Source organism: Brassica oleracea, chromosome C8 (genome assembly GCF_000695525.1).
Source record: "Brassica oleracea var. oleracea cultivar TO1000 chromosome C8, BOL, whole genome shotgun sequence".
NCBI classification, from domain to species: Eukaryota; Viridiplantae; Streptophyta; class Magnoliopsida; order Brassicales; family Brassicaceae; genus Brassica; species Brassica oleracea.
In genome coordinates, this window is record NC_027755.1 from 21,996,252 (window position 1) to 22,006,448 (window position 10,197).

General features: G+C 35.7%; 3 protein-coding genes and 1 pseudogene across 7 annotated transcripts; 2 read left to right on the forward strand and 2 right to left on the reverse strand.

Moving 5' to 3' along the window:
* Positions 1-1,607: 1,607 nt before the first annotated feature.
* Positions 1,608-2,884, forward strand: LOC106311959 (nudix hydrolase 4). Its single transcript, XM_013749317.1, has 2 exons — positions 1,608-1,952; positions 2,193-2,884. The coding sequence occupies exons 1-2, from the start codon at positions 1,765-1,767 to the stop codon at positions 2,644-2,646; spliced, it is 642 nt and encodes a 213-aa protein (XP_013604771.1). The 5' UTR covers positions 1,608-1,764; the 3' UTR covers positions 2,647-2,884.
* Positions 2,885-2,986: 102 nt separating this feature from the next.
* LOC106311960 (mitochondrial import inner membrane translocase subunit TIM22-4) lies at positions 2,987-4,510 on the forward strand. Its single transcript, XM_013749318.1, has 4 exons — positions 2,987-3,344; positions 3,567-3,757; positions 3,850-3,922; positions 4,071-4,510. The coding sequence occupies exons 1-4, from the start codon at positions 3,185-3,187 to the stop codon at positions 4,154-4,156; spliced, it is 510 nt and encodes a 169-aa protein (XP_013604772.1). The 5' UTR covers positions 2,987-3,184; the 3' UTR covers positions 4,157-4,510.
* Positions 4,511-4,605: 95 nt separating this feature from the next.
* Positions 4,606-6,975, reverse strand: LOC106311958 (N-alpha-acetyltransferase 40). 5 transcript variants are annotated; one of them, XM_013749310.1, is made up of 9 exons: positions 6,664-6,975; positions 6,473-6,575; positions 6,220-6,299; positions 5,808-6,107; positions 5,622-5,698; positions 5,406-5,448; positions 5,234-5,299; positions 5,041-5,102; positions 4,606-4,928 (listed from the first exon to the last, which is right to left on the reverse strand). In XM_013749310.1, exons 1-8 carry the CDS (start codon positions 6,685-6,687, stop codon positions 5,055-5,057), a joined length of 741 nt encoding a protein of 246 aa, XP_013604764.1. In that variant the 5' UTR covers positions 6,688-6,975; the 3' UTR covers positions 4,606-4,928; positions 5,041-5,054. The 5 variants fall into 5 exon arrangements, with proteins under 5 accessions (XP_013604764.1, XP_013604770.1, XP_013604765.1 ...); XM_013749316.1 differs by having other exon boundaries at positions 5,808-6,104; positions 6,664-6,858; XM_013749311.1 differs by having other exon boundaries at positions 4,606-4,955; positions 6,664-6,857.
* Positions 6,976-8,700: 1,725 nt separating this feature from the next.
* LOC106311957 overlaps positions 8,701-10,197 on the reverse strand; it is a 24,251-nt pseudogene continuing 22,754 nt past the window's right edge.

A 10,197-nucleotide genomic window follows, 5' to 3' on the forward strand; every position in this document is an offset into this window, starting at 1 on the left:
AACATATGATCTCAATATACAAATTGCAGCAAGGAGCGAGAAGATTGTAATATACTGGGCCAAGGCCCATTTCTAGGATTATTGGTTGTAACTTGTATCCATGTTAGGCTTCTAGATAGGCCTGGGCATAAAATCCGGAACCCAAAATCCGAACCGAACCTGAACCGAAAAACCCGATCCGTTATCCGACCCGAAACGTAAAAATACCCGAATGGGTTTTGTAGGGTGGTACAAAAAATATCCGAACGGAAGTGTTATTAACCGAATCCGAACGGGTAACCCGAAAAATCCGAAATTAATAGTCAATATAAATGTTTTGAAATATATATAAGTATTCCAATTATTAAATTCAATATTTGTGGTAATATTATATATAATAATAAATATTAAAATTCTAATAAATGCTTTAAGTACACAATTAGTTATAAATAAGTATTTTATAATTTGTGCTTGATTTAACATTTTATTGTTATTTTATCAATTTTATATGTGATAGATTAATTTTTTATTTAATTTAGATGTTTTTCTTTATGTTTTACTTCAAATTTTTACTTTGGTTATATCCAAACCGAACCGATATAACCCGAATCCATACGATATATGATTACTTTATGGGTTTTATGATGCAATACAATTTTGAACCGAACCCGAAGTGTTATTATCCGAACCCGACCCGTACTAATAAAATTTTAGTATGGGACCTAGAAACGTAAATCCAAAAATCTGAAAACCCGAAAAATCTGATCCGAATGCCAACGGGTATCCGAACGCCCAGGCCTACTTCTAGAAGACATGAGACTCAAGAAACGCAACAAAATGTGAGTCATATTAAATAGATAGATAAATGTTACATAATATAAGAAAAATAAAATGGAATAAGGCATCCATGATAGCGTGTTTACGTAGGGAAGAGTTTCTGGATGAGCACACTCTTTTACTATTTTATTTTGTGGTAAAGCCGAAAAGCATAAACCGACAAAAATGAGTCACCCACTTGCATAGCTTCCCCAGGCGCTCATGTAGTGCGTGTCTCCCACCCTCTTCCATTTTTTCTCCTCCGTGTCTGTGCCGAGGTTTTTTTGGGTCGTTAACGAGTTGACTTTTGTTTTTATTGTTGTATTTCTAGGTTTCTAAGTTTGATTTTTCTATGACTAATAACAAAAAGAAATCTAGAAGTACAACGAAATAAATGTGTTAAATTTTGATTAAGAGACTACATACACTGGTCATCTAACGTTGAAATTATGATCGTACGTTCTTTAGGCTTTTGTATCAATTTATTTGAATTTTAATTGGTTATTTACATCAAATTAATCTTAGTTACCTTACGGTTTGTTGTAACCGACAAATGAGGTTTTGTTATAGAATGCTTAATTTTGTTAGAAATCTGAATCACTTTGGCAGGGAGTTGTCTCACTAACAAAAACAAAACAGTAAAGCTTAGATTCGATTCAGGTGATATAAAATGCAAATGTAGCAAGTTGATATATAAAACAAATAAATACTAATAAAATTAGGTTGTAGGAAACGTCGTCACATCGAGAAGCGCGTGGGAGTTTTAAACATCTCTTGTGATTTTCCATATAAAGACAGTTCTATAACCATCTCAACAAAATCACATCTCTCTCTCTTCCTTTCTTGTTGCTTATCCATTCTTCTCTCTCAAACAATTAAATCAATTCTCTCGAATTCAAGAACAGAGCCTTTTGATTCATCTCTCTCTCGTGCTCACAATTTGTTAAATTTGTAAAAGAGGGATTAAAAATGACAGGCTTCTCTGTGTCTCTTATCGTCTCAAACTTCTCAAACGTCGCCTCGTATCTGTCTCCGATCTTTGAGACCATACCGTCAAAGGTTGTCCCAGCGCAGATCGAGAAGGTTGTCTCTTTGGTCTCTCGCACCGGCAGAGATTTGCAACGTTACGATAACTCTGGCTATCGTCAAGTCGTCGGGTACGTCTTTTTCCCACGAACCATCGCTAATCTGTCTTCTTTATATATAAAAAATGACTCAAAATATTAAATTATCTTTATAGCTATCTTGATATTGTCTGGTTGTAAAAAAAAAAAAAAAATGTTGGAACATTATAATACTGGAATTGTTTTTTTTTAAATAATTAAAAGTTTTGTTTTGTCATAAATTGTAAAAGAAAATATTCTGAAAAAGCTTTATTTTCTTTTTAATATCTGCAGATGTGTACCGTACCGATACAAGACACAACAAGTCAACGGAACTGAATCCAAAGAAATCGAAGTTCTTCTCATCAGTGCTCAAAAGGGGAAAGGAATGTTATTCCCAAAAGGAGGTTGGGAGATTGATGAGTCGATGGAGGAAGCGGCTCTGAGAGAGACGATCGAAGAAGCTGGTGTGACCGGGGAGCTAGAGGAGAAGCTAGGGAGATGGCAATACAAAAGCAAAAGACATAACATCATTCACCATGGATACATGTTTGCTTTGCTCGTTGACCAGGAGTTCGAGCGATGGCCTGAGGCGGAAATGAGACAACGCAAATGGGTGGGTTTGGATGAAGCAAGAGAGGTTTGTCAGAACTGGTGGATGAGAGAAGCTCTTGAAGCATTTGTTAACCTGAAATGTAACACCGAGGAGGTTGAGATCGAAGCTAATGAAAGTGGAAACGATGTTTAGAGTTGGTGGAACAGAGCTTTAGACTTAGAAACCCGTCCACAGTGATCATTTGGTCACAAAGTCTCTTTGTCTATTGAGAGATGTGGAAAAGTTTTGATAGTTTGAAGATTGAGAAGTCAACTTATTATTAGCCTTTCTAATTTTATTCATTCTTTTGTGTATTTGATGATATGATTCATTCATTCTTTGATTGTGAATAAATTGCTAGACCTTAAAATAAAATATTTACTACTAACTCGATCACATGAATTCTCGTAATATAAACAGAATTATTGACTGTAAAATAGTGGACTTTCATATTTTATTAATAGCATAATTGATCAGTTTAAAAAATTCAATCACTTGATGGGCTTCATGATTAAAACATAGGCCCATACTAATGGGCCTAAATGCTAGATGTTCCGGCCATTATTATGGCTTAAACCCTACCTCGGGGTGGGTTTATCTCTCTCTCCAAGGCGCGCGAATCGCTAACGCTTTATCTTTCACGACACGTTTTCCTCCTGTCGGATTCTGCTCTGCTATATACCTCTGAAAAATGTCTAACGATTCTAGTGCTGAACCGGCTGCTGGTTCTTCGGGTTCTAATGAGAGCGTTACCAAGATCGAGCCGATACGGATGCCAACCATCGAGGAGATGCGAGCCCAAGAGGTTTGGAACAACTGCGCCGTCAAAAGTGTAGCTAGTGGAGTCATGGGTCTGTTCCAATCTCTCTCCTTTCTCCATCTAAATAGCTTATTTTACTCCTGATTTTATCAGACTCATTAGTTCTTTGGAGAAAGTGTTTCAGACGTAAAGCTACTAGCTTTAGGCTTGTCGTTAATAAGGATTGTTTGTTATTGATTTCCTTGTAATAAATAGGCACGTGGGGGGTATGATAATCAGTTGGCTTGTACTACGTTGTCTGTGAATTGTGTAGGAGGAGGGCTTGGGTTGATGATGGGTTTGTTTATGGGAGCATTGGATAATCCTATTATGCATGATACGATGACTGGTAGGCAGCAGTTTGTGTACACGGCTAAACAAATGGGGCAAAGGAGTTGGAGTTCTTGCAAGACTTTTGCGGTTATGGGTTTGGTTTACTCAGCTGCTGAATGCATTGTCGAGAAGGTAAATATATATTATATAAATAGAATATCCCACAACTGAATCCTAATCATCACTTCAATTCCTTACTTTTTTTTATTTACTTCTCTCAAAAGGCAAGAGCAAAGCATGACATAATAAACACCGCTGTTGCTGGATGTGTGACCGGCGGTGCAATGTCTGCCCGAGGTATCATTTTATTTGTCTGAACGTTTATAACTAGGTGTTTTTGTTCCTCTGGGAGTTACTTTATACGAATTTTTCTCACATGCTTTCTTCAAAGAGATTATTTGTTTGGTGTCTCTAAGGATTTTTGATGAATTGAATTTTGTTTCAGGTGGGCCAAAAGCTGCGTGTATGGGCTGCGTTGGGTTTGCAACTTTCTCAGTACTCATAGAGAAGTTCTTCGATAGGCATACGTAAACCCAACAATATATCTAACAAGTAACAAGCACCATTGCTGTTTCTCATTCCTTTCCGTGATCGTGATACAGACAGGGAGAGGGGAATCTAGGATTATATTTTTGAAACACCGAAAGAAGTCAGACTTCATTTGATTTAATATTTGTTCAGCTATTGTCATTATTTTATTTTATCATAGTTTTGATTACCCTCAGGCTCCATTATTAAAGTGTTCCTCAGTAACTGGGACTCTGTCCCTTGCACGAAGTTTCAATTTTCAGAGTTTTAAGCCCCTTTCTGTCTTGTATATTAATAGTTAGATATAGACAGGTCAGGTCCTGAAGTTCCTTCTTTGTTACGCTAGAAACCAGGATCATATATCTCTGTATTTTCTATCTCACCATTTGTCTAAAATGAATTAAGGTTCAAGACCTCAAAATTTTAGCATTTAAGGCAATTGAATTGAAAAGTTGTTAAATTGATATTATCTGATTCATAAATATCAAAACCCAGTACAAGATTTGTTTCTCGCTCAAATCACTCCAACTCCTAATTTAGAAATCTGTACAATCTCTTCTAAAGGTTAATAAACCATACAAATACTCACACAGTCTCTGTTGATGGCAAACTACTGGTTTGTTGCAAGGACTCAGTTGGGCAGGTACAAATGACTTCAACAGGCTTGTTAGCATTGATTGGAGTACGAGTTTCTCAGTCTCTTGGTGTGAAGTATGAACTGAACTGCCATCGGAGGAACAAAGGTCTTCAACTGTGTCTTGTTTTATTATTGTACCTTGTCACAAAAATTGGTTTGGTCGGTCTGTCAGATTCAAGCAAATATTTTTTTCAGACAACGCGAAGCAATTGCTTATAAAATGAGCATTAAGACAAGAGTGGAAACTTACAGTAAAACTATGAGCTATTCCACGGTTGAAACGCAGTCTCTGGTTGGTTCTCCGTCATTCTTCTTGGAAAATAATGCAAAGATAACAGTATCAATTACAATGCCAAGAAAGAAAGTTAAAAGAACAATGTTTATACTTGATAAGCAATTTTGTCGTAAATGCGAGTGATGCAAGTGAAAGGAAAGGACCTAACCTCCAATACAGATTTAGCTTCAGAATCAAATGTTTTGCAAAGTATCTCATACTTCGCCAAGAAATTCTGCAAAAATAATAATGTAGAGGGCTGCTCTTTAAAACCCTTTTTTTCCTGAATGCAGCCTTACAGAAAGATACTGAAAAAAAAACACACACTACTGATTCTGTACCGGAAGATTAGCTTTCGATGGTGAAATGCTTGATATTCTGTATCTGTATATTAAAAACGAATGGAGGTTTTCAGATGTTTGAAAAGCCAAAGTTCAGTCAAGGCTGGAGAAATATCTTTTACTGACTTTAGGAAAATATTGAGAAGCCATCAAACACCTTTCAAAAGTTCTCATTTTAATGGAACAAGATAATCTTCCAAAAGGGTTACCTCTTACCCTAGCTTGCTCATGTAGAAAGTCATCGCCAATGCATTGGATGTTTGAACAGTCAGCACGATAGCACTCATCTTATTCTGAAAACAAGAACAAAAACCACCATACTATCATCAACCCATGAAACCTGAAATTAAAAAAAGCAAATAGACATCAGTATAGACAAAGCAGACTTTGAGAGACCCGCACCTTGGAGGCAATAAGCTCAATCAACTGCATCAAAAACTCTCCCAATCCTTTCCCTTGAATCCGAGACTCCAGCTGAATTTCATACACATACAGAACAGGTACCTCTTCCTCTAAAGTAAACCGATAATGCACGAATCCAGTAATCTGATCACACCCTTCCTTAGACGCCGTCTCATAGGCTTTACTACCATAACGCAGCTCCCGCACAAATATATAGCGTGCGTCTGGAGAAGTCATCTCCGTACGCTTCACCTTTGCTTGAAGTGGCCAATTAGACCCGTAGAATCCTTCCATGTTCTTCTGTCATGTATATAACAAATTCAGAGGACAATTCCTGAAGAGCTGTGGTTTATAAATTATAATATTAATATAATAAAGCTACTGCATTTTTTTTTTTTTTTTTGGGTATAACCTTCAAGAGCTTTCGAATGTGTTGTTTCAGAGACGAGGAAAGTCTATCTCCACGGCCAGATTCCAAGTAGACAGATAAGTCTACAAGACGTAAGGAACAGCACAAATATATAATTAGCTCAACAAGAAGGCATGACTAAGTGATCAAAGCAAACAGCTCATGGGACTTAAACTGCATCTGTTTCATATAAAAGCACAAGTGCTTACACCATAGACTATCTAAGTGCCTACCAAAACATAAAACAAACGATTACCATTTTTCGTGTAACGACGGAAGGAATCAAAGGGAGAAAGAGGATCGAGTATGGAAGAAGCTCTTTTTATAAGGTCATGAATCTTCTTCTTCTTCTCTAGTATCTGCATCGTATTACCGAATTTTCAAAACCGAAAATTTCGAATGCTGTGAAAAATATACATCAAAAAAAAAAGTTTCGGAAATTTTTACCTTTCGCCGATTCTTTGAATCCATGGTTTCCGCTGATCGCTCTTTCTCTCGGAGAAGTGATTTCGGCAGGAGCCGGATTGTTCAGACGGGTTTTAACCCAAGTCAGATCCGACAGAATATAATTGACGTCTATGTAATGACTTAAAGTCGTTCAAATTGGATAGAGAGGCACCAGTTTTGTTTGTCAACTACAACAAGGCCTTTATTTTATTTTTATTTTATCTGTACAAGATTCATCAAAATTCAAAAACTTTTGAACTTTTCATAAATTTATCAGGGTTATTTTAAACAATGAACTATATTTTGACCCGCCCGGTTACGCTGATGTTATTTTCAGTTTTATATGCATATATTTATTTTAAATCATTAATGATATACATTTCAAAAATTTTAATCATATATTTAAATATTTATATAACTATTTTAAATACAATAAATTATAGTTTACATGTTTTTAATAATCAATTATTTAAATTATTTATCTTATTGTCTTTGCATTTAGTTATCAAACAAATTAATATGTGCACGAAAAAATATATTTAAAAATTATTTTATATTTAATTTATGTTAAATTTTTACCTGTCTTTCAAAACTGGATTTTCTTTTACCAGTATTTTTTACGTGTATTTATTTTACATAATATATTATTGTATATACAGAAATCTAAGATAAATTACTTTTAAATATGTATTATATAGTCAGCTAATGTTAAGCCGTTCTGTCATCATATTATATTTTTGATATAAATATTTTATATTTATGAATTTATAATTTATAAATTTATCATATTTAATTTAATATAATAATTTTATTTTAAAATAATTGATTATGATTATAAAATAGATAAAAATAGGATATATTGTTAACTACAACGAGGCCTTTACTTTTTTTTTGTCAACTGTTGCTTTCATTGAGCATGATGGGCCAAAGACCAATTTACAAGCAGAATCAAACTCATTCCTATTACAAAAGAGTAAAAACCAAACGAAGCCCAAACCCCTTTTTTACAAGCCCAATTACTAAAGATAAGGACATTCTGCATGTAGAGCACACGTGTCGACAGTGAAGGCTTCGAATTTTTTGAAATCAGGAAAAGATGACACCGATGCCACCGCCGGCTGCATGTCGGACTAAGAACCACCGGCCTCTCTCCCAATTAGATCGATGTGCTTGCATGTTTCTTCTTCTCTTTATCGACGTCGATCTAGAGAAGCTCGTATTCACACCGCCATATGTGAAATCCCGTGAGAAGCTTTAGTAGAGGAAGTTGCAGATCCTTACCGGAACGCTTCCTGAAAAAACTTCAGTTTATCTGAATCTGCACTAACTCCAATTGCTTCATTAGTAACCTTTGTCTTTCACCAGTAAGGAGACTTACATAAGTTTGAAGCGAAGTTGATTCCCGTTTGATGAAGAGACATAGCATTACTAGCGATGAGAGCACTGAGACTTCCTAGACCAAACAGAATAAGAATAAAACAAGAGGAGAGAAACAAAACTTGATTCTGATCATAAGATCGGAGCTTTATTACATCAAACCAGAAATCAGAGAAGAAGATAGAAAACATAAGAACAATATCCGATTGGTTTGAAAACACAACAAAAATATTCGCCTAACGAAAACTGATTCGCTTAACGAAAGTTTAGATTCGATCTAGGATCGAAAGTTTAGATTCGATCTAGGATCGAAAATATACACATCAAAAAGACAAAATCTCTCTCATTTTCTCTATTCTTTCAGAAAGATCTATTATGGTTAAGAAGGAAGATTGAGAAAATTTCCTCTCTTTGAAAGAGAGGAGAGGGTTTTTCCCTGTCTAACAAGACCTTTACTTTAGTTTTTATCTGTATAGTTTTGAACATTTCATAAATTTATAAGGGTTACTTTAAACATTGAATAGTAAAATAACATATTTTATATCAAATATATAATTTGTCTTAAACATAAATAATACTAGGGTAGTAATTTTGAATTTGATTTTAGTTAGTGAAGTACGTAATTTTTAATTAAAATATGGAGAACGTGTCTTGTCACAGTTGAAGTGTAGTTTTCAAAAAAATAAAAAAAATGTATATCTCAAATTTGAAACTATAAATATATTTTTTTCCAAACTATCACAAAAGAATTTCTCAAATCACTTGCACTAGATAGTTAATCTCAATTTGGTATTCGTTCATACGCAACGAGTGCGTGACTCTACAGCATAAAAAAGATAGATTTTAGGAATCAGGAGCTTTTGTCTTCCTATCATTGACAGATGATGAAGCATTGGCACCATCAAGTTTAGACTGACCAAAAACAGACCTAACCTCTTCTGATAGTGAGGTCGAGATTGACGAGGTTCAGAGCCAGCCATGGTTTGGAGGCTACAGCTCAGCACCAGGTGGTTACTACACCACATTCCCACCTGACGACGACGATGCTGGGCATCTACCCCTACTCACTATCTGTAGAAGGTACTTCATTACTTTCCCTTGTATATACCATTTCATTTTTTTGCATATTAGCTTTCTTTTGGGTATTTCTCTCTACTTGACAACACATAGACTATGTAACTTAAGTTTGGAGGAGGTACCAAGTATTTGATCATGTTTGCTTTGATGATTTTGCATTGAGTCTTGCATACATACTTTTTTGCATAAAAAAAAATCATATAGATTACATCACTTGCATTGGGAGCAATGATTTAAAATGTCTTGTAAAGAACACTACCTCGCGCTCGAATAGCTATTGCATCTCTCAAAAAGCCTTGTATGTTTCGAGCCTTGAAAACTCTTCCTGAATCTCATTGGTTGCTGAAACTCAATCTTTGAAGTCAACTACAACCTTATTTGAACTGAACGAACTTAATGCTTCTTGCTCATGGTCCCTTGTGTACTGAGTCATGGCTATACACACTTGAGTTGTCACGTCCTTTACGCCAATATTTTTGACAAACTCGAGTGGTAGACCACTCCCAAAACCCTTTCCTCCTTTTAAGCTTTCATTGTTTGATGAGTGAGGCATTTTCCGGTAAGTCTTACATGTGCATAATGTTGAGAGTATCGGGAACGACAATGCTTGATCTTCATTCTTGCTAGATTAGGCAAGTCTTCTACAATGAAGAGATGGGCGCCCTTGTTGATGAGCTCCTTGAAGAGTTGTCACTAGAAGACCCTCTACATCATGCTTTGACGATAGAGAGAGAGGTTGAAGTGATTGAGAACCTGGAGAGTACTACATATGGGATGATGCTGGATTCACACAAGGGGTTTGTTAGTAAGGATCAGTATGAGGAGCTGCCACAAGTGGTTCATCAAGAAGCCTCAGTCACTCAACAAGAGGAATCCCAGCAAGATGACTGGAGCGAGCTTAAGGCGCCTAAAGTGGAGTTTAAACCTCTCCCCCATAGTGTAAGGTATGCATTCCTTGGTCCTAATGAAACTTATCCTGTCATTGTGAGTAGTGAACTTACTGAAACTGTGCTATCTGAACTTTTTAAAACACTTAGAAGATTTAGAAAAGCAATAGGTTACTCACTTGATGACATCAAA

Excerpts from the sequence above, each read along its gene's own strand:
- LOC106311958 (XM_013749310.1), bottom strand. The coding sequence starts at position 6,687 with ATGGATTCAAAGAATCGGCGAAAG. Across the intron at positions 6,576-6,663 it reads ATTCAAAGAATCGGCGAAAG|ATACTAGAGAAGAAGAAGAA; the intron begins GTAAAAATTTCC and ends AATACGATGCAG. Across the intron at positions 5,300-5,405 it reads CATCGAAAGCTAATCTTCCG|AATTTCTTGGCGAAGTATGA; the intron begins GTACAGAATCAG and ends TTATTTTTGCAG.
- LOC106311959 (XM_013749317.1), top strand. The coding sequence starts at position 1,765 with ATGACAGGCTTCTCTGTGTCTCTTATCGTCTCAAACTTCTCAAACGTC. Across the intron at positions 1,953-2,192 it reads GGCTATCGTCAAGTCGTCGG|ATGTGTACCGTACCGATACA; the intron begins GTACGTCTTTTT and ends TAATATCTGCAG.
- LOC106311960 (XM_013749318.1), top strand. The coding sequence starts at position 3,185 with ATGTCTAACGATTCTAGTGCTGAACCGGCTGCTGGTTCTTCGGGTTCT. Across the intron at positions 3,345-3,566 it reads TGTAGCTAGTGGAGTCATGG|GAGGAGGGCTTGGGTTGATG; the intron begins GTCTGTTCCAAT and ends TGAATTGTGTAG. Across the intron at positions 3,923-4,070 it reads CGGTGCAATGTCTGCCCGAG|GTGGGCCAAAAGCTGCGTGT; the intron begins GTATCATTTTAT and ends ATTTTGTTTCAG.